At 48.4% G+C, this 20,561-nt stretch overlaps 11 protein-coding genes across 11 annotated transcripts; 9 read left to right on the top strand and 2 right to left on the bottom strand.

Moving 5' to 3' along the window:
- Positions 1 to 1,265: 1,265 nt before the first annotated feature.
- Positions 1,266 to 2,263, bottom strand: LACBIDRAFT_290699 (40S ribosomal protein S9). The gene is made up of 5 exons (XM_001873503.1): positions 2,212 to 2,263; positions 2,137 to 2,160; positions 1,986 to 2,040; positions 1,611 to 1,927; positions 1,266 to 1,549 (listed from the first exon to the last, which is right to left on the bottom strand). The coding sequence occupies exons 1-5, from the start codon at positions 2,217 to 2,219 to the stop codon at positions 1,372 to 1,374; spliced, it is 582 nt and encodes a 193-aa protein (XP_001873538.1). The 5' UTR covers positions 2,220 to 2,263; the 3' UTR covers positions 1,266 to 1,371.
- A 134-nt stretch (positions 2,264 to 2,397) lies between these two features.
- LACBIDRAFT_181769 (60S ribosomal protein L21) lies at positions 2,398 to 3,226 on the top strand. The gene is made up of 5 exons (XM_001874131.1): positions 2,398 to 2,413; positions 2,466 to 2,534; positions 2,591 to 2,705; positions 2,762 to 2,955; positions 3,009 to 3,226. Exons 2-5 carry the CDS (start codon positions 2,474 to 2,476, stop codon positions 3,119 to 3,121), a joined length of 483 nt encoding a protein of 160 aa, XP_001874166.1. The 5' UTR covers positions 2,398 to 2,413; positions 2,466 to 2,473; the 3' UTR covers positions 3,122 to 3,226.
- Positions 3,227 to 3,340: 114 nt separating this feature from the next.
- On the top strand, positions 3,341 to 4,937 carry LACBIDRAFT_181264 (uncharacterized protein). Its single transcript, XM_001874130.1, has 5 exons — positions 3,341 to 3,508; positions 3,560 to 3,622; positions 3,678 to 4,286; positions 4,346 to 4,540; positions 4,603 to 4,937. Exons 1-5 carry the CDS (start codon positions 3,365 to 3,367, stop codon positions 4,780 to 4,782), a joined length of 1,191 nt encoding a protein of 396 aa, XP_001874165.1. The 5' UTR covers positions 3,341 to 3,364; the 3' UTR covers positions 4,783 to 4,937.
- A 1,304-nt stretch (positions 4,938 to 6,241) lies between these two features.
- Positions 6,242 to 7,175, top strand: LACBIDRAFT_301467 (uncharacterized protein; the record flags this gene model as incomplete). Its single annotated transcript, XM_001874129.1, has 2 exons — positions 6,242 to 6,860; positions 6,907 to 7,175. The coding sequence occupies 2 exons, from the start codon at positions 6,242 to 6,244 to the stop codon at positions 7,173 to 7,175; spliced, it is 888 nt and encodes a 295-aa protein (XP_001874164.1).
- A 184-nt stretch (positions 7,176 to 7,359) lies between these two features.
- LACBIDRAFT_301466 (uncharacterized protein) lies at positions 7,360 to 7,577 on the bottom strand (the record flags this gene model as incomplete). The annotated part of the gene is made up of 1 exon (XM_001873502.1): positions 7,360 to 7,577. The coding sequence occupies exon 1, from the start codon at positions 7,519 to 7,521 to the stop codon at positions 7,360 to 7,362; it is 162 nt and encodes a 53-aa protein (XP_001873537.1). The 5' UTR covers positions 7,522 to 7,577.
- A 1,193-nt stretch (positions 7,578 to 8,770) lies between these two features.
- On the top strand, positions 8,771 to 9,223 carry LACBIDRAFT_301465 (uncharacterized protein; the record flags this gene model as incomplete). Its single annotated transcript, XM_001874128.1, has 2 exons — positions 8,771 to 8,991; positions 9,049 to 9,223. The coding sequence occupies 2 exons, from the start codon at positions 8,771 to 8,773 to the stop codon at positions 9,221 to 9,223; spliced, it is 396 nt and encodes a 131-aa protein (XP_001874163.1).
- Positions 9,224 to 9,743: 520 nt separating this feature from the next.
- LACBIDRAFT_301464 (uncharacterized protein) lies at positions 9,744 to 10,691 on the top strand (the record flags this gene model as incomplete). Its single annotated transcript, XM_001874127.1, has 1 exon — positions 9,744 to 10,691. The coding sequence occupies one exon, from the start codon at positions 9,744 to 9,746 to the stop codon at positions 10,689 to 10,691; it is 948 nt and encodes a 315-aa protein (XP_001874162.1).
- Positions 10,692 to 10,731: 40 nt separating this feature from the next.
- On the top strand, positions 10,732 to 11,003 carry LACBIDRAFT_301463 (uncharacterized protein; the record flags this gene model as incomplete). The annotated part of the gene is made up of 1 exon (XM_001874126.1): positions 10,732 to 11,003. One exon carries the CDS (start codon positions 10,732 to 10,734, stop codon positions 10,897 to 10,899), a length of 168 nt encoding a protein of 55 aa, XP_001874161.1. The 3' UTR covers positions 10,900 to 11,003.
- Positions 11,004 to 11,294: 291 nt separating this feature from the next.
- On the top strand, positions 11,295 to 12,130 carry LACBIDRAFT_321052 (uncharacterized protein; the record flags this gene model as incomplete). The annotated part of the gene is made up of 2 exons (XM_001874125.1): positions 11,295 to 11,761; positions 11,791 to 12,130. 2 exons carry the CDS (start codon positions 11,295 to 11,297, stop codon positions 12,128 to 12,130), a joined length of 807 nt encoding a protein of 268 aa, XP_001874160.1.
- A 611-nt stretch (positions 12,131 to 12,741) lies between these two features.
- Positions 12,742 to 12,933, top strand: LACBIDRAFT_301462 (uncharacterized protein; the record flags this gene model as incomplete). The annotated part of the gene is made up of 1 exon (XM_001874124.1): positions 12,742 to 12,933. The coding sequence occupies one exon, from the start codon at positions 12,742 to 12,744 to the stop codon at positions 12,931 to 12,933; it is 192 nt and encodes a 63-aa protein (XP_001874159.1).
- A 4,517-nt stretch (positions 12,934 to 17,450) lies between these two features.
- On the top strand, positions 17,451 to 19,964 carry LACBIDRAFT_291799 (uncharacterized protein; the record flags this gene model as incomplete). The annotated part of the gene is made up of 5 exons (XM_001874123.1): positions 17,451 to 18,093; positions 18,118 to 18,460; positions 18,605 to 18,770; positions 18,924 to 19,143; positions 19,204 to 19,964. Exons 1-5 carry the CDS (start codon positions 17,472 to 17,474, stop codon positions 19,962 to 19,964), a joined length of 2,112 nt encoding a protein of 703 aa, XP_001874158.1. The 5' UTR covers positions 17,451 to 17,471.
- Positions 19,965 to 20,561: the final 597 nt, after the last annotated feature.

The raw sequence follows: 20,561 nt of genomic DNA, 5'->3' as shown, positions 1-20,561 counted from the left end.
ATCCATCGTAGGACGAGGGAATGTGCAAGACCCAATTCCTCCCATGGAGTCGCGGATCTCTGGCTAGCATTCTACAATCTTGAATGACGAGTTTTGAATACTTCAGGACCGCTTCATCTCCCTTGTGCCCGTAGTTTCCAACCCTATGCTTCCACTCGTTCCCGTCAACCTTGATTGTCTAACCTCCAGCCGTCAAGGTAAGAAAAGTTGTCACATTTGAAACTACCAGAACCCTTGCTGAGCATGATAGACAGCTCAGCGGGATCTCACTACAAAGGAAATGTCTCCGTAACTCCAAGCAACGAGGAGCACTCATTCATAGTCAGGCACATAAACCGCACAAAAAAAATTAGGCAATTGGCCTCTCGATACTCCCTGATACGTTGAATTCGTCCGGCATGTCCCAGGGAACAAGTTCACTCGCAGATATTGGCAAAGCTCGACCCAAGGAAGAGCCTGCCTCCGAGCAAGTTCGATAAGACATCTGTTGAAGCTGGAGAGAGAGCGGTTGTCTTTGGGTCTGCTTAAAACCACCATCTCACGATTCCGCCGTTGACTATCACAATCGTAATCGCTGCGTTCAGGGTGCTGCCTGGGCTGCCACTGAACGTGCTTATTTTCCAGCGGAACTCCGAAGAACTCTCAGCCATAGCTGAGCTAGACAAGTCTGTCTTCCAACTCTTCACAGAAAGAGACCACTCCTGGTTTCAATTTCAATTCGGATACCGAGGGTACCGAGCTGAGCCTTCGAGCTGGCACAGGGACCAGTATTTGACTCGACAACGGTACTCCGACGTGTTCGAGCCGTCCTATCTTCTTTCACGTCGAGCGAGATGCGGGAGCAGGTGGCGAACACACGCCAAACAATTTTGAAGTCTTGACGCAGGTAAAGGATGAGGTGAGCCAATATGGATCTGTACTTGCTTTTTCAACTTTACCATTAGGAAAATCCCTTGCAAGGCAGTCATTCCTCATCTCATACTTTGTAAGTCTCTCACCTTCATTTTTGAGAAAGGTGCGGGTTATTGCTTGTTTCGTTCTTCTCCAGGATTCACCTGGGCCTGTTGCACCGCGGTGTTTTATAGAGTGAAGATCGGCGATATTGGACGCCAAGTAAGATCGAAAGTGTCGTCACTGAACGAACCAAATTGCACTTCGGGTGAAACTGGTCAGACAGGGCTGCAAGGGCCTTCGAGCTTCTGCTGAAAATTATTGTGCTTACCATGTAGATAGCACAGAATTCACGAAATATAGATGTTGACCTTCTGCTGGCATGAAAAGTCTCATTCCTAAATGCGGTTCGTATGCATAATGGCATGGGGCTGAGGCATACGATACAAAGCATAGATAGCGTAGTTGATGGCGACTAAATTACTCTTCCTCCTCCTCGTCACCACCTTCCTCCTTCTTGGCAGCGGCAGCAGCACGCTTACGCTTAACGCGACCGGAGCGACCTCCACCATAAGGCGAAGTAAGAGCAAAGTCGATGTGTTTTTGCGAGTCAAGTCGGACGACGAATGAAGGGACGTTGACTATTTGCTTGCCGACGCTATAACGAAGTGATTATCAGGTTTCAAAATCCCAAGGAGGTATAGTATGTTCAAACGCACCGGATATGTCTTTGCCTGATCAACACGCGAGCATGATGGATGGATTTAGCCAAACCACTCTTGAAAACCTGAGTCTGCAGCCTTCTCTCCAAGAAATCTTCAATCTTGAGGGCCAACACGTAATCGAGACGCATGCGGGACTCGTCCAGCACACCGATGCGCACGAGACGGCGGATGAGGGCGTTACCCTCGAAGAGACGTTTGGGGTCCTTGTCGTCGAGTTTGAGGAGCTCACGGGCGGCACGACGGATTTTGGAGAGGATGAGGGCGATACGCCAGATCTCGCGTTTGTTGCGGAGGCCGTATTCACCTGCGAGCTAAGATGGAATAGAATTTGAGGGGGTGGTAAAAAAGGGAATGGGGACGGTTAAGAACCTTCAGCTCGGCATCGAGACGAGCGGATTCGAAAGGTCGACGGGGGACCTTATAACTGTAAAGTTATATAGCAATGGGGCACGGCTTTGATCAGCACGGTGTTACACCCTCCACATAAAAGTGGATCTTGAAGTCAAGTTGGAAAGCTCACGTCTTGGAATGGTTCCTCGGGGCCCTGCATGTGTGTTTGTTAACTGCTCGTCGAACGCGATGTCAAGAATATTACCTGGGCATTTTTTAGATCTTGAGGATGTCGGTGAGAGCGATGAGTGCCAAATAAAACACGGTCACCCGAACAAAGGAGGACAAACAGAATAGACTCCTTTACACAGCCACAACTGTAAAGCACCAAGCCAGCCACCTCGGAGTTACCCGGTTCACCCAAATTTGAGATACTCGACATCGTCAACGACAACGCCAACGACACTGTATGTCTGCCTCAGCTTGTTGTGTATGGCGTTGTGACTAACGGTGATGCAGACCTCAAGATGCCTCACTCCTTCGGTTACCGCGCGCGTACGCGCCATATGTTCAAGCGGGGGTTCAAGGGTCCGTTTGGGTTACATATGACTCTACATTTGTCGTTCTGATCATCGTCGTTGCAGAGCATGGCCCCGTTAAACTGTCGACATTCCTCATCAACTACCGCGTAGGAGACATCGTTGACATCAAGGCCAACGCCGCACAACAAAAGGGTATGCCCCACAAGTACTACCATGGGTGCGTTTGCCTTCCAATCCCACGATCTTCTTCGTTTATCTAAAGGTTGAACTCAGACGCACCGGCATCGTCTACAACGTGACCCCATCCGCCGTCGGTGTGATCGTGTACAAGGTCGTTGGAAACCGCTACATCGAGAAGCGTGTTAACCTCCGTGTTGAGCACGTCCGGCACTCAAAGTGTCGTCAGGAGTTCTTGGACAGGGTAAAGAGCAACCACGATGCGCACGTTGCAGCGAAGGAGAAGGGCGGTGAGTGTTCTTTTTGCAATGCCATGAAGATCGATGCTCATGCAGCGGTGCAGAGCGAGTGAACCTGAGACGTATCCCTGCCCTTCCCCGAGAAGCCCGCACCGTCTCCACCGAGAAGAACGCGCCTCAGACGATGGTTCCCGTTCCATACGAAACAACTATCTAGGTGGATTACCCCCGTTTTCGTTGTTGTCATTTTTTGCATGTATTATGGCCATCGACGTTTATTGCTCACATTCCCCGTGCACCAAAAATCATGAAATTTCTCTTGCCAGGATTATTGAGAGGTGGATGATAAGCCGAGTGTTGTTTGATGTCAAGACTAAGATAAAGTCAGGATAAGCACTGCCGGGGCAGACTGCATAAATAGCACTCGGATCTTGTGCCTCCAACTCTTATCATCATTTCGATGGCAATTGAACTTGTACCGTTGCCTCTCCCCGCCTCCGCTGATCCATCTAAATTCGCAGACTTTGGTAGGGAAGTCAAGGGCGTTAACCCAGGCACTTTGAGTCCAGAGGAATTTGAGCAAGTCAAGGACGCTTTGTACAAGGTAATTCCCCCTATTCCTTATCTCCATGACCAGAGTATTCATTATCGACAGCACGACGCTCTCTTATTCCGAGACGTAGTCCTCACTCCAGAGCAACAGTATGCATTGACAAAGGTAATACAACTTCCGTCAATGTATGCTACAATTCCAAGCATAACATGAATTCCAGGCATTCGATCCTCAATCCGAAAGCTACGGGCACGGGAACAACAAGACAGGTAGCACTAAGAAATCCATTCTCCACCCCGATCTCAAAACCATCCCTCGCGTCCCCCAAGTCCAGCTCATCGGCAACGGGACCGTCTACAACCACGAAGGACTCGCCGAAGCCAAACTCAAACACCCAAGTCACACGACATTCCACAAGACCCGCGTCTCCCCACAGGACGAAGCCAACGGCATAACGCGGTTCTACCGCTGGCACATCGACGCTGCGTTGTACGAATTGTCCCCGCCGAAAGTGACCACGCTGTATGGCATCAAGGTGCCCAAAGGCGATCCGCAGGTGGTGAGATATGATGATGGGACTGGGGACGAGCTGCCTGTTCCGCCTGGGACGACGGCGTTTGTGTCAGGGAAGACGATGTTTGATATTTTGCCGGTGGAATTGAAGAGTTTGGCGGTTAGAGCAAAGGTGAAGTATGCGCCTCATCCGTATGTGTGGATGGCCCCTGCGCATGCGATGTCTACGGGCTTGGGGATCGAGTCGGAGGGGTTGGAGTTGGAGTTGGATGAACTACCTGATTGGGAGGAGGAGAAGGTCAAGGTGTTCCCCGTGGTAAGTCCCTCCTTCCTACCAATCACCTCCCTTGTTTATGCTGGAACGAACCTATGTAGGTTTGGAAAAACCCTGGAACGGGGGCGTTACATTTTCAAGTCCACCCATGCGGCGCACAAGAGCTCCTAGTCGATCCTCTTCCTCAAGGCGCCAAACGTGAAGGGGCTTTATACCCAGACGGAGCACACATCACCGACCTGAAAGTAGTTCGGGAGACGTTGTACAAGATGCAGAGGCCTGCGATCTCGCCTGAGGTTCGTGTATCCCTCTCCTCTTCAACTTTTTCCTCTTCACCGCCTTGCTAATAACGCTCTAGCTCGTATACCCACACGACTGGCGCGAGAACGACCTGGTCCTGTTCCATAATCGTGGTGTGCTGCATACGGTCGTGGGGGCGTTCACGCCCGACCAGATACGCGCGTTCCACCAGTGCAATTTGGCTGCGTCGGATGATCCGGCTGGGCCTTCGGAGGAGGATGTGGTTAAGTGGGCTTGAGCCTTGCAGGGAGAAAGAGATGGTATTGAAAGTTGGACGAGGAATCAAAGTAATAATGGAACGGCTGAAGATTGTGTAATTTTACTGTATCGTTTTGCACTGGTTTGAAAGGATATCAAGCTTGAGTACTTCAGTACTTGAGTTTGAATAATCATAAGCGAACTCAAGGTGAACTTGGAAAAAAGGATAAATCTATCCAGAAACCCTCCTTTCCACGTGAAACCCTGTGGTTTCTGAATTGGTTGGGCAGAAACCTGGGGTGTTGTCAATAGCCAACAATCAAGATATTTGATGTCCGACGCGCGGCTCACTCACTGCCGAAACGGGAGTGAATTTGTATGTAGCAGCACATCACCCGACTGGTGCTCAAGCTGAGAGCGTGTATTATTTGCCTATGATAATTATAATAGGTATGTGCTGTACTCTGAAATGCCAAGAGCGAGGGACTAGTGGGCAGGCTGGCCGCTGAGTGTGTGTGGCCTTCCTGGCAACATACCCGCATTTCGTCCTCCACGTAGGGCGGCTGTCACCCTCTGTGGTCTTAGTTGGAATGCACTGACTACACAGGCAAGAGGCACGGCCTTCTGTGTTCAGGCTGCACCATGACTCTGATGTGCATGGCAAGTGTCGAGCGATGGCCTGCGTCCTCTACGAGGCCACACGAGGCTGTCAGTGGAGAGGACCCCAGCGGTGGGTATTATAATTGAGGTTACATGGTCATTGCGTACACAACGGAAGGATTGACTTGAAGCGTTGAACGTTGAGGGGTGATATGAGGCAATGTTGTTACTGTTGTGCAGACGGCAGGTGCTCGGCAAGTACTCAAACAATCTCCGACGTAGGTTTCTAAAAACATAGCCAAACAACATTTGACAGAGGATGGAGGGGGGGTTTCAAACCGACGACGAGAGACCCCTGGGTTTCTGGCGGAAAGGGGGTTTCTGATTAGATTTATCCAGGAAAAAAGTCACAGTGTGAACCAAGTTTGCATTTTGGTCACGGTCTCTGAATCCTCTTGAACGTTTGAACACTCAGTACTCACCGGTCACCGCTAGCTCATCGTCTTCCTCCTACATCCAATCTATGCGCGACGCGCAATGTAGCTCTGTGTGACCTCACGACTTTTCTCAGTCTCATCATGTCGCGATGGCTCGATTGCAAGCAGTTGACAAACAGTCGATATTTTAGCCGCCCAGGCCCGCTAAGCACTGGAAGCGGCTCAATGTGAAACTAGCAGGTCAATGTCATTGACAGATCGTTGTGAAGGAGCCTCCTCGTCATCCAAGTAGGTCGTGGGCCGTGTCACGCTCTGTCCCACCGACACGCTACCTACGCGTAAGTTCCTCAATTTCTGTGGTCGTCTGCAGTTGGTTGATTCTCAGTCAACACAGAGGGATCACCATTGTACTCAACGCTGGGACGCAATCTCCTCCTCCCCCTGCTCGCCTCTTATTATTATATGGCACCGACACACGCTCGTTTCACAAAAACGACATGCTGGACTGGTCAGAATACCGCTTGCATCCAGAAGAACGCAGCTGGTGCTTGGTGCTATGTACCTAACGTTCATCCTGAACTAGTAACGACGGCTTGCACGGGAGCTACTAGTTACACCGACGCAGACTTTGCCACCGTGCTAGAGGTCCACCTCGCTCAAGGCCTATCCGTCGCCTACTATAACGGCGTTGGTAATTCTTTACTCGGTGGGGCTGATTATTCTGTCCCTTCCAATCCAGGTATCATTCGTTTGTGTGCGTCCGGTCAAGCTGGAGATGGGAATTACCAAACCATATGCGTGAACGCTTTGGCTGATAATACCTTTGGTGGAAGTCCGTATTGTCAGGTTATTAGGGGCCAGAAGAACGTTACGGATGGGTGTTATTCGCCAAACGTGGTTGTTCATAGTCCATCTTCCATCACATCTTCCCCTGGTTCGGTGTCGACCTCATCCCCGGGGTCCACCAATTCTGGATCATCACTTACCTCGGCACAAGCCAACGGTGCCCATTCGCTGAACTCAATGTTTTATAGCGTATTACTGCTCTGTCTTCCAGTGATTTTGGCCACCTCTAGATTGAGTATCTAACGGACCCTAGTCTTTTACTTCTTCTCGCTTACGCGTAGATATCCCATGGCATCCCTCTCCCATTCCTTCGTCCAATCACAGTCTCTACATCACTCTTTCCTGGCCTTGGCCTTTTACGATCCCTTTCGCACAAAAAGGCCACCTGATCTACCTATTGATTTGTTCGTTCAATCGGTCTAAGTATATGGGCAGGTTGAACTTGAAGGAAAAAAGATCATCTCCTGTGACCTCTCGACCAGATGAGACACTTCTCATTGGGACCGCTCCGGAGTATACCTCTACCTCTCTGCCTTGCTTCTTCCCTTAACGCTGGAGACATCGATGCGTACTCAAACAAGGTTGGCGCTTGAAGCCCTTTGTTTTCTTGTAAATTCCGTGCGCCTTGCGACGTTCGTATCACCCTGCTCGAAATCCGCAAGACGCTCTATAAAGGTTCAATTGATGTACATGGGTTTCCCACTGGTGCCCTTCTGGCGGTGTCGAGCTTCCACTCAAACCATCTCGCAAATCATCAGTAGGGGTTGTGTTCGTCGTTGTTGACTTTGCATTGTACATGTGGCGTGCAAGAGCTCCTTGTCGATCCTCTTCCTCAAGGCGCCAAGCATGAAGGGGCTTGCGCACATCACCGACCTTATTCGGGAGACGCTGTACATAGGACCCCCGAAAATCCTGCTAAATGCTAGATACTAAAATTGCCGATTTCCAGATCCTTGTCCGTACCAATTTTGGCAAAGTCTGTCCGGATTTTATCTAGCCTAGACCAAAATTTCGAAAAGTTGTCCGAACTGCGTATCTAGCCCAAGTCAGGGCCAAATTTTTTTGTGCGGCGCAAGGTTCGAACCACAGACCACAGGTCAGACTTCGTAAAGTACATACTTTTTTTCCGAGCTACGCGACCATACTTGTCCGGTTACTTAGTGATTCTTCTCGCAAGCCTGTCCAGATTCTGTATCTAGCATTTTGTTGATTTTTTCGAAAACCTGTCCGGTTTGTATCTATCCTAGCACCTCATTTTGAAAATTTCTGTCCGGATCGGTATCTACCATTTAGGAGGATTTTCGGGGGTCCTCTGTACATTGACAAGATGCAGAGGCCTGCAATCTCGCGTAACGTACGTGTATCCCTTTTCCCTTATTCCTCTTCACCTTGCTAACGCGTTGGGTGGATTTAGCTCGTATACCGGGTGAACGTGGAAAAAAGTCACAGTTGGCAGGTCACGGTCTCCTCTTGAACACTCAGTACTCAGTACTCACCGGTTGAACACTCAGTGCTCAGTACTAGCCCATCGTCTGACGGTCTCCTCTTGAGCACTCACCGCTAGCTCATTGTCGTCTTCCTTCATCCAATCTATGCGCGACGCGGAGCTCTGGGTTACGTCACGACTTTTCTCAGTCTCATGATATCGTGATGGCTCTACTGCAATCGGTTAACGTAAGTAGAGTCGATATTTTAGCCGCCCAGGCCCGCTAAGCACTGTGAACAAAACTAGCAGGTCAATGCCATTAACAGATCGTTGTGAAGGATGAAGATAGCCTGACAGGCCGCACTTGAACTGAGCCTCCTCCTCATCCAAGTGGGTCGACTCGTTGGCCGTGACGTTGCACCGACGCGCTACCTATGCGTGGGTTCCTCAGGTTCTAGGAAGTAGTTATTATTTCCACTCGTTTGAAATTACTTGACATTTCGAGGAATGCTTTCTGCTTTACTCAAGTCGATTGAAAGCGAATTTCTACGATCTTTTTGCTGGCGGCTTGAACTCACAGTCTTCCATCAGCCGGCTTCTGCGCAGGTTGCACCTGGGTTACACGCACAGCCTCACTTGAAAGCACCTCCATTGTCCAAGTTACGAAATCGGACTTCAAGTTCTTATAAGACTATCCAGCACCAGCAATTCCCAGCATTATGGACGAGCGTCCCAGTTCTGTTGATGACCACAATGTGGACTTACTGGCCAGTGCTCTTGAAGCGCTCTCAACCAATGACCCTGTTTCGGTGCTGCCCCCTCAGGCTCACACCCCTCCAGCTCCTCTCCATCTGTCTATTTCACCCGTGACCACCCCTCGACGCGGAAGAAAGTTTTACTCTGTCACTATTGGAAAGCGCTGTGGTGTTTTTGACAAGTGGTGTGTTTATCGGTCTATTTTATGACCTCTTATCTGTTTCCACTCATAGAGGCCTAGGTCTTATGCTAAAACATTGGTTGATGGTGTTTCTAAGGCCACATTTACTGGGTTCAAGGTTTATGATGATGCCGTCAAGGATTACTTTGAAGCGAAGGCAGCAGGATTGGTGAGAGTGGTCAGAGACCCAGGTGATGAGTTAATCTATGGGCCTCTTTCTAAAGCCGTTATGTAGTGCACAGACAGTTCTAGTCAAAGTTTCCTTGTATTTTATAAGCTAAGAGTTCAACGTTCAGCTTGCATTGGTCACGGTTTCCTCCTGGACACTCACTACTAGCTCATCGTCTCACGGCCTCCTCTTGAACATTCACCACTCGCTCATCGTCGTCTTCCTACATCCAATGTATGCGCGACGCGGAGCCCTGTGTTACCTCACGACTTTTCCCACTCTCATCATATGGTGATGGCTCTATTGCAAGCAGTCAACGTGCAGTCGATATTTTAGCCGCCCAGGCCCGCTAAGCACTGGAAGAGGCCCAATGTGACAGCTCGTCGTGAAGGATGAAAATATGTAGCCTCACAGGCCGTACTCGAATCGAGCCTCCGACCTCGTCATCCAAGTTGGTCGACTTGTGGGCAGTGACACGCGCTGTCCCACCGATACGCTACCTACGCGTAAGTTCGCCAGGTTCTACGATGGTCGTCTGAAGTTGGTTGATGCTCAGTCAACACAGGGAGAATCAAGGTACTCAACAATGGGACGCAATTTACGCAATCTACGCCATCTCCTCCTCCCCCTGCTCGCCTCTTATTATATGGCACCCGTTCACGCCCTTTTCACAAAAACAACATGCTGGGCTGGTGGGAACACCGCTTGCATCCAACAGAATGCAGCTGGTGCTTGGTGCTATATTCCTAACGTTTCTGATGGACAAGTAGGGACGTCTTGCACAGGAACTAGGACTTTCAGCGGTGCAGACTTTGCCACCGTGCTAGAGGCTCACCTCGCTCAGGGTCTATCCGTCGCCTACTACAACGGCATTGATAACTCTTTACTCGGTGGGGCTAATTATTCTATCCCTTCCACTCCAGGTGTTATTCGTCTCTGTGCGTCCGGTCAAGCTGGAGATGGGAGTCACCAAACCCTGTGCGCGAACGCTTTGGCTGATAATACTTTTGGTGGAGGTCCGTATTGTAATGTTATGAGCGGCCAGAGGAATGTTACGGATGGGTGTTATTCGTCAAACGTGGTTGTTCACAGTCCATCTTCCATCATTTCTTCCCCTGGTTCGGTGTCGACCTCATCCTCGGGGTCCCCCAATTCCGGCTCATCACATACCCCTGCACAAGCCAACAGTGCCCAGTCGCTGAACTCGATGCTTCATAGTGTGTTGCTGCTTTGTCTTCCAGTGATTTTGGCCTCTTCCAGGCTGAGGGTGTTTGGTCTGCTCACGTCATTCGTCGTCGCGTCTTCTTGGCTCCCTTCAACTCATGCTCGTTTCACTCAGACGACACGCTGGGGAGACCAATACATTCAACAAAACTCCGTTGGTACATGGCGCTACGTACCCAATATTGCACCACTCCGAATTCCGCAAACGACAGCAGCTTCATTGAAGGAGCCAACTTTTCTTTACCCCCGAATCCAGGGATCATGCGTATGTGTGTCGGGTCAGGCGGAGAACTGTGACGGACGTCACTAACATCATACTCGTTTATCTGGCCTTCTCCAACGGACTCTTTATGGGCTTACAGGTCCTCCAACGCTTACGCATTCTCCATCGTTTATCCATATGCCCCTTAGCTCGTCCCCCGTTCTCCTTCAGCCAGAGACACTCTTTACATTCCACCTTTCTGGCCTGGCCTTTTCCATTTCCTTCGGACATAAACACCCGTGACCCCTCTGTCTAGTATAAAAGGCCTGTTGTTATCTACGAAGTTCTACAGTGAGTTCAGTCGTTAAACGGTCTATTTTTCGCTACCCCAGTGTAATGAAACCGAACATCTGTAACTTCCAAGTCACAGACATCACGTTTCCGCTGTGTCCATATCTTTTCACCCGACAAACTCGACTACAAAACCCCAACTAAAAACCCAACTTTAGTCATCACCCTCTCGCCTGTCAACTGGATTACTCTACCTCACCTAGACCCTGGTGACGGAAACAACCTTTGCTTTTTATCAAACCCTACAACTCTTTGGAAACTCTATTGAACGGCGCTATGTCTGCATCTCGTTACCGGTTATGTGGTCGTCTGAAGTTTGTTGATTCTCAGTTAATACAGGGAGGATCACTGTACTCAACAATGGGACGCAAATTACACAATTTCCTCCTTCCCTTGCTCGCTTTTCATTATATGGCACCCATTAACGCTCGTTTCACAAAAACGACATGTTGGACTGGTATGAACACGGCTTGCATCCAGCAGAATGCAGCTGGTGCTTGGTGCTTTATACCTAACGTTGCTGGTGGAATAACGGCGACGTCTTGCACCGGAACTGATAGTTACCCCGACGCAGACTTTGCCACCGTGCTAGAGGTCCACCTCGCTCAAGGTCTATCCGTCGCTTACTACAACGGCATTGGTAATTCTTTACTCGGTGGGGCTGACTATCCTATCCCTTCCAATCCAGGTGTCATTCGTCTCTGTGCGTCTGGTCAGGCTGGAGATGGGAATTACTTAACCGTGTGCATGAACGCTTTGTCCGATAATACTTTTGGCGCAATTCCGTATTGCGATGTTGTTAGAGGCCAGAAGAATGTTACCGATGGGTGTTATTCGCAAACGTGGTTGTTCATAGTCCGTCTTCCATCATTTCTTCCCCTGGCTCGGTGTCGACCTCAGAATCCACCTCATCCCCCGGATCCACCAATTCCTGCCCATCATATACCCCTGCGCAAGCCAACGGTGCCCTGTCGCTGAACTCAATGCTTCATTGTGTATTGCTGCTTTGTCTTCCAGTGATCTTGGCCTCTTCCAGATTGAGGGTGTTTGGTCTTCTCATGTCACTCGTCGTCGCCTCTTCTTTGCTCCCTTCAAATCACGCTCGTTTCACTCAGGCGACATGCTGGAATGACCAATGCATTCAACAAAGCTCCGTTGGTACATGGTTCTATATAACCAATTCTGCACCAATCTGAACCACCTCATGGACCAGCACAAACCCCGTGAACTCAGACATGGCTTCTGTAATGGAAGTTCATATCTCCATCGCATTTTACAACGGGGTTGACAACGGCTTCCTTGGAGAAGCTAACTTCTCTGGTCCCACGGATCCGGGGATCATCCGCAGGCGAGGAACAGGCAGCTGAGGCGGTGTGTGTGAACGTGTTGGTGGATGAGGCGTATGAGAGCAATGATAGGGAGTAGAATGTTACGGATGTGTGTTATAATGCGATTAGGGCGGTGAAGAGTCCGTCCCCATCGATGACACTGACGACGGTTGTGGAAGGTTCGAGCGACTAGCTGTTCGGACGCACGCCAGTCATGCTTTGTCTCTAGGTGCCTCTAATCTTTGGAGATCAGTAGGAAGTCTTTGCGATGTTTATAAATAAAACCTTTTACGATTTTAATCTAATATCAATGAGGAGACCTGCCTTACTTCCTACCTTGACACTGAACACATCGACGTATGTAAGTATTCAAACAAGATTGGCGCTTGAAGCTTTACCTTGCAAGTTCCCTGCGCCTTGCGACTTTCGATACCAATTGATGTGCATGGGCTTCCTATTGCTGCCTTTCTGGCAGTTGGATGTGTCGAGCCTCTCAAGAACAACTTCCACTTAAACCTGTTTACGAATCATCAGAAGAGGAGCTGTGTTCGTCGTTGTCGACTTTGCATTGTACATGTGGCGTGCAAGGGCTCCTTGTCAATCCTCTTCCTCAAGGCGCCAAGCGTGGAGGGGCTTTGTACCCAGATGTAGCGCACATCGCCGACCTTTGAGTAGACGTCGTACGAGATGCAGAGGCCTGCAATCTTGCCTGACGTACGTGTCTCCCTCTTCCCCCACCTTCCTAAGGCGTTGGGTGGACCTATGCGAACAACCTGGTACTGTTCCATAACCGTGGTGTGTTGCATCCGGCCGTGGGGGCGTTCAGGCCCGACCAGTACGCTAGTGCAATTTAGCTGTGTCGGATGACCCAGCTGAGTGATGTGGTTGAGTGGGCTTGATGCAGAGAGAAAGAGATGGTCTTGAAAGTTGGATGGGGATTCGTTGAGGAATGGCAAATGGCACGGCTCAGGAACATTTTGTATAGTTTTGAAAGGATGTTAAGGCAAGAGGCGTCAGATCCACCGATCTTGGACACCAACTTCAACCATGACAAAGCATGATCGGTGATTTCCAGAAAGCGGCATGGCAATGGCAAACGCTTCGCCCATCAAATCTGAATCAACTCCGCTGTACTTGCCAACGCCTTACATTACGCGGTGGATCACCTATGTCGAACGGTTATTTATCATGTAAGCCTGAAAATTTGTAGAATACAGTAGTGTCTATTAGCATATATGAACTTTATTCAAAGTTCTGCGCGAAAATGTTGTGCAATGTACAACTTCGCGAAACAGGACAGGTTGCATTATATACGACAGAGAACTTGTTGAAAGCAAATAGTTGTTGACATTGTGTAATTGAGCCATAAATGGGTGCAGGTGGGATCGGAAGACACCGAAGTAGCGGGATGGTACAGATATCATAAGGTATGCGCACACCAGCAAACCCCAATTTACACTTTTGACGATTTATATGCACCAGTATGTGCATTATTAGCTTGCCATGTTGAGAGAGATATGTCGGCGTGGACGCATTTGTAGATAACACAGGTGACGTAGATGAGAAGAATGAAGGTTTTTCGCGGTAAACAAACTGAGCTGCCGACCATGCCGAAACATCTCATGTCGAGTTCCGACGACTGATCACAGCTGATCACCTGCTTACATGCCCTTCCCAATTTGGGGGTACTCCCCACCTACCCACCGTGGGAGCTGTGTACGCGATCGGTGGATCTGACGCCTCTTGTGTTAAGGCTTGAGTTGGGCTTGAGTTTGGGTTCGTTTGCAGTCTTTTCTTAGTCTAGATCTTCTTTATGGAAAGCAAGACTGATCTGCTCGGAATTCTCGGTTGCCGATTGATGGCCGCATATTTGCTAAGTAATATAATTGATTCGTGGTATTTGTACCATAATTATGCAATCTGCAATGAAGAATTTCACGGAGCCATCGCCCAAGTCTTGCCGTCTAACATCCATCAAGTATTGGCACTGTCGGAACACATATCATTACTGGGTATCTTATTAATTTAAAGAATATCAGTAATTCTGCAATGTAATTACAGATTTAAATCAACTTACTTGATGTTCCCAAGATGTTTCAGGCTCAAATTGACAAAATACACCAACACTGAGGCACATTTGCACATACTTCCTTGAAGAAACATCACACAATGATCCTCCAACCAACCTCCAAGCATTAGCATCTTGAGTGCATGGCTATGTCAGTGCTAAAGTAGTTTTGCTGCATCCAATACACTACAATGCTTCCAGGTGCAACAAAGCCCACCCTATAGCCTCACACAGCTCTCAGATGACAGTAGACTAGCCTCCAATCATGGAATGGCATCTGGTGGCATCTCAGACCATGCAGGGATGGTTGTGCTTGTGAAAGCAGAGTAATTTTGTCACTGCCAAAGTCCCAAGATGAGTATGATTTTGTGCAAATTTTCATGCAGACTCATTGTGATCTTGCACCTTTTGAATCAATTTGTGGCTGACTCAGAAAGAGGTATTCAGGAAATATTCAGAAAAGGATGTGAGGCTTCTCCCCACATAATTTTGAATAGACACACTCACAACTTCACATACTTTCTATTAGCAATGCCATCTTGCACATGATGTTGTGGTAACTAGTTTATCAAACAAACTGGGTGGATGGCATTAGTGCCGTTCACAGTTACTGTTTTTGAATCATTTTTCATCTCATTTCTCATCTCGTTTTTCTGAAAAATAGAATCAAAAACGGGCAAAGAAACACATCAAAAATGATCCCAAAAATGCCATTTTTCAAAAACAGCCATCGTGTCCATTTTTGATGTGTTTCTGTTTTTCATCCATTTTTCATCCATTTTTTGTGTTCAGGTTTCAAGTTGCTGAAGGGCGTTTCAGTGTTGTCTGTTCTTTTTCTTTTTTCCCGATATGACAACCACTTTATTCTATTCACCGTTTGCACTGCAGAATGAGCAAAAAAATCAAAATAAATTACTCTTAATAGACTGAAAACCAATTAGTTGAGGCTCAGGGAAGAATTGCAGCTGACAGATACTATTGGAGAAATGATAAGATAAGGTGGGGTCTGCAACAAGGTGCAGAGTTCAAGGCTGCCAGGGTGCCGAAAAATGGGCTGTTCCATTTTTCACTCATTTTTTATCTCATTTTCGAAAATTTCAAGGAGGGCAGGTTCACAGTAGCCATTTTTCACTTCATTTTTCACTTCATTTTTGATGTTCTATGTCTACAAAAATGAACAAAAAATGAATCAAAAATGGCTACCATGAGCACCCCTATGCAAGAAATTGTGGGCATTGTTGTTGCAGCAAACAACTGCCTCCAAGTTATCATGAAACTCCCCAACACCCAGTGTTGTTTGTGATAATTTATTTGATGATAGGACACTGTGATGTGCCCCAGAAGACTTGATCACATTCTATATGTTGATTGGTCCACCTGATTGAGAAGTGAAAGAAGGAATTTTAAACCTCAAGATGAAATCAATTACCATTGGACTGGATGTAAACATGAGAGACATTGCTGAACTGGTGAGTCTTGTTCCTCAGTCACTTTTGATAAATAACCCACTCTCCTGCAGGATTTCCTGGGGTGGGGATCATACTTCCATTGAAGAGACCTTCAAGAAAATAATGCATATTTTTTACAGGCAGAATAGACCACAACAAGATAGTAAATTTCTTTAGTCTTTTCCAGTGAATGGCAAAATGGGTGATGGACTCATCATCCGCCACAGAAGAAAGATTATTTATATATAATTCATGTGACTAGATTCAATGCTGGCTGAAGAAAACAGTGCCGCATAGAAATGCAAGTTGTACCCTTAAATTAACTTGTCAGGAAAAATCACAAGGACACTCATATAACTGTCAAGCCATGGGATGAATTGAAGTGGAATATCAGACGAGCAAGCAAGGCCATGATGTAATTTGCCTGTTACATGATGAAGGCATCGAGTAGACCATGAAGAAAGGCACTTGAACAACATAGCTGTATATTATGTAATTGTGGTGCAAATACCACAAATCAATTATATTACTTAGCAAATATGCGGCCATCAATCGGCAACCGAGAATTCCGAGCAGATCAGTCTTGCTTTCCATATTTCTTCAACAATCACTGGCACCACTAGCTCATCGTTGTCCTCCTATATCCAATCTATGCGCGACGCGGAGTTCTGCATTACAGCTAACGAGGTATTGATAGACCATATTCCAAAACACTCCGCTTAGTGATTTTATTTACTTTTGGAGCTGACCAAACAACTACGGCCAGCCATTTGGTGGGCATTGCCTTCCCGCCCCTTCTCACTTGTTGCATATATAGTCATAGATTCCCAGTAAGGTTATTTGCACATACCCTGAGGCTCCACAAGTAAACAAAATCACTAAGCGGAGCGTTTTGAAATTTGGTCTATCGATACCAGGACCCCCGAAAATCCTGCTAAATGGTAGATACCGATCCGGACAGAAATTTTCAAAATGAGGTGCTAGGTTAGATACAAACCGGACAGGTTTTCGAAAAAATCAGCAAAATGCTAGATACGAAATCCGGACAGGTTTGCGAGGAGATTGACAGGCTGGATACTAACCGGACAAGTATGGTCGCTTAGTCTAACGGAAAAAATGTATGTACTTCACTAGGCTCGTCGTGTGGTCTGGGGTTCGAATCTCGCACTGCACACAAAATTTGGCCCTGAGTAGGCTAGATACGAAGTTTGGACAAATTTTTGAAAATTTGTCTAGGCTAGATAAAATCCGGACATACTTCGCCAAAATTGGTACGGACAAGAATCTGGAAATCGGCAAATTTAGTATCTACCCTTTAGCAGGATTTTCGGGGGTCCTTCGATACCTCGTTAGCTGTACCTCACGACTTTTCTCAGTCTCATGGTGTCGTGATGACTCTACTGGAAACAGTTAAGGTACAGTCGATATTTTAGCCGCCCAGGCCCGCTATGCACTGGAAGAGGCTCAATGTGAACCAAAACTAGTCAATGACATTGACAGATGGCTGTGAAGGATGAAAACTGCCCGATAGGCCGCACTTGAATCGAGCCTTCTCGTCCCAGTGTGTCGACTCGTGGGCCGTGACACGCTCAGTCCCACCGACACGCTATCTACGCGTAAGTTCCTCAGGTTCCATAGTCGTCTTAGGTCGGTTGATTTCAAGTCAACACAGGGAGAATCATTGTACTCAACGATGGGACGCAACTTGCGCAATCCCCTCCTCCCCCTGCTCGCCTTTTGTCATGTGGCACCCGTTCACGCTCGTTTCACCAAAACGACATGCTGGTCTGGTCAGAATACCTACTGCATCCAGCAGAATGCGGCCGGTGCTTGGTGCCTCATTCCTGACGCTTCTCGTAGCCTAGTAACGACGTCTTGCACTGGAACTACCAGCTACACCGACATAGACTTTGTCACCGTGCTAGAAGTCCACCTTGCTCAAGGCCTATCCGTCGCCTATTACAATGGCATTGGTAATTCTTTACTGGGAGGGGCCGACTATCCTATCCCTTCCAATCCAGGTGTCATTCGTCTTTGTGCGTCCGGTCAAGCTGGAGATGGGAGTGACCAAACCATTTGCGTGAACGCTTTGGCCGACAATACTTTTGGTGGAGGTCCGTATTGTCAGGTTATTAGAGGCCAGAAGAATGTTACGGATGGGTGTTATTCCTCAAACGTGGTTGTTCATAGCCCATCTTCCATCATTTCTTCCCCTGGTTCGGTGTCGACCTCATCTCCGGGGTCGTCCAATTCTGGCCCGTCTTATACCCCTGCATACGCCAGCGGTGCCCAGTCGTTGAAGTCGATGCTTCATAGTGTGTTACTCCTTTGTCTTCCAGTGATTTTGCCCTCTTCCAGATTGAGGGTGTTTGGTCTCCTCATGTCACTTCTCGTCGCATCTTCTTGGATTCCGTCAACTCACGCTCGTTTCACTCAGACGACATGCTGGGCAGACCAATGCATTCAACAGAACTCCTTTGGTACATGGTGCTACATACCCAATTCTGCACCACTTCGAACCACGTCATGCACAGGCACAAACCCCGCGAACGCAGACATGGCTTCCGTAATGGAAGCCCACCTCTCTCAAGGACTCTCCATCGCATTCTACAACGGGGTCGACAACGCCTTCCTTGGAGGAGCCAACTTTTCTGTGCCCGCTAACCCGGGGATCATGCGCATGTGTGTGTCAGGTCAGGCGGGGAATGGGCAGCTGAAGACAGTGTGTGTGAATGTGTTGGTGGATAACGCGTATGAGAGCAATGATTTTTGTGAGGTTGCGAGGGGGCAGCAGAATGTTATAGATGGGTGTTACAATCCCAATAGGGCAGTGAAGAGTCCGGCACCCTCAATGACATTGGCGACGGCTGTTGAAGGTGCCAGTTCGAGTGGTGTAATTTATACACCAGCTACGACACACGCCAGTCATGCTTTGTCGCTAGGCGCTTTTGACTCTAATCGTTGGAGATTTTTATTTGTTTTACCGTCCCTCGTTTGTTTGTTGGGCAGTAGGAATTGTCTCCATGTGTATAAATAGAACCTCTCTATCGTGGAGACTCTTCCATCCTTCTGCCTTACTTCTTCCCTTGACGCTGGACACATCGATGCGTACTCAAACGAGATTGGCGCTTGAGAAGCTTTGTAGCCTCTGTCAAATTTGATTCCTGGCAAGTTCCCTGTGCCTTGCGACGTTCGTGAAATCCGCAAGACACTCTATAAAGGTTCAACTTTAGATGGACGTGGGTTTTCTATTGGTGCCTTTCTGGCGATTGGGGGTCGAGCCCCTCGAGAAGAACAATTTCCACTCGAACCATCTCGGGAATCGTTAGCAGAGGGGTTGTGTTCGTCGTTGTCGACTTTGCGTTGTACGTGTTTCTTTGATTCGTAGTTTTCTAGCGTTGATTCAAACTCGGAAAAGATATCAGCCATGTTTATGAGACGCGTTCTGCGCAGTATTCTCACCTTGAAACTTCTTGCATCATGCTACGTTGCACCCCTTCATGCTCGTTTCACGCAAACAACGTGCTGGACCGGCGAAAAAACCGAGTGTATTCAACAAAACACCCGTGGTAGCTGGTGCTACGTACCCACCTCTGGGTTGACGACCGCGACTACTTGCACTGGGAGTAGTGCGGATTTCGCCTCCGTACTGGAAGCCCACTTAGCACAAGGTCTATCCGTCGCCTACTACAGTGGCATTGACAATGCCCTACTCGGTGGAGGTGATTACTCCATCCCCTCTAATCCAGGCGTCATCCGACTCTGTGTGTCCGGGAGGTCTGGGGACGAAAACCCCCAAACCTTGTGTGTGAATGCTTTGGCTGACAACGCCTTTGGGAACCATCCGTATTGTCAGGTTATTAGAGGTCAAGAGAACGTCACGGATGGGTGTTATGCGCCAGTCGTGGCGGCCCATAGCCCATCGTCTGTGGTTTCGGGGTCACCTTCTACCGGTTCCAGCGGCCCTATTTCCACCTCCGCTCATGCCAGCGGCGCACGCCCGCTTTTCCATGGTGGTTCACTGTTTCCTGTCGCAACTTTTGCGATGATTTTGCCCTTTACCTATGAGGGGCTTGCCTTTCTGATTTTATCCCTTGTCACGTCGTTCAGGGTCCCTTCGAACCATGCTCGTTCCACGCCAACTACACGCTCCGGCAACCAATCTATTTATTCTACCGAAACATAGGGCTGCATGCCCTCTTTCTGTCTGACGTATTAATTGCAAATTTGGCTTTTAAATTGGTCCAATTAGCCCCAGGGCTTTTCGATAGCCCTTTACTTACAGCTGGTCGACAGTTGCTTCCTTCGGTGCTGGTTTCTCTGCCGGCGAACTTGTGCTTTATATTATTATACCCAGTGCCCCCACTCGTGGTGCTTCTTCGCAGGGAACCGCAAATGTATCATTACTTTGTATTCTCGTAATTCTCCCAGATCTGAACGTTGACGTTCAATCATCATCTTTTCCCTTCTTCCCCCCCTTGCCAGTGCGAACTTGCTAATCACGACTGACATGCATCAATCAAGGGGTTTCGAGACTAGTCGCCTTGTTGCAGCTTGTTGCCGAGGCGCCTCGAGCGCCCTGAGTGGCAAGCTTGTTAAAAGTGATTCTTGTCTGCGAAATACGCGGATGTTACATACTGCTGAGTATCGTTACACTCTCGGCGCGATCTCCATTCATGGTCAGCTGTCGAGGTAGAAGATCGTGTGGCGGCCACAATGCAGAGGCAAACTTTCGCTGTAGCGTTTACGAGCGCCCTTTACGGATGATAATCCCCGCTAGGCA

Source organism: Laccaria bicolor, genomic scaffold (genome assembly GCF_000143565.1).
Source record: "Laccaria bicolor S238N-H82 LACBIscaffold_1 genomic scaffold, whole genome shotgun sequence".
NCBI classification, from domain to species: domain Eukaryota; kingdom Fungi; phylum Basidiomycota; class Agaricomycetes; order Agaricales; family Hydnangiaceae; genus Laccaria; species Laccaria bicolor.
This window is presented reverse-complemented; position numbering and strand designations above follow the sequence as displayed.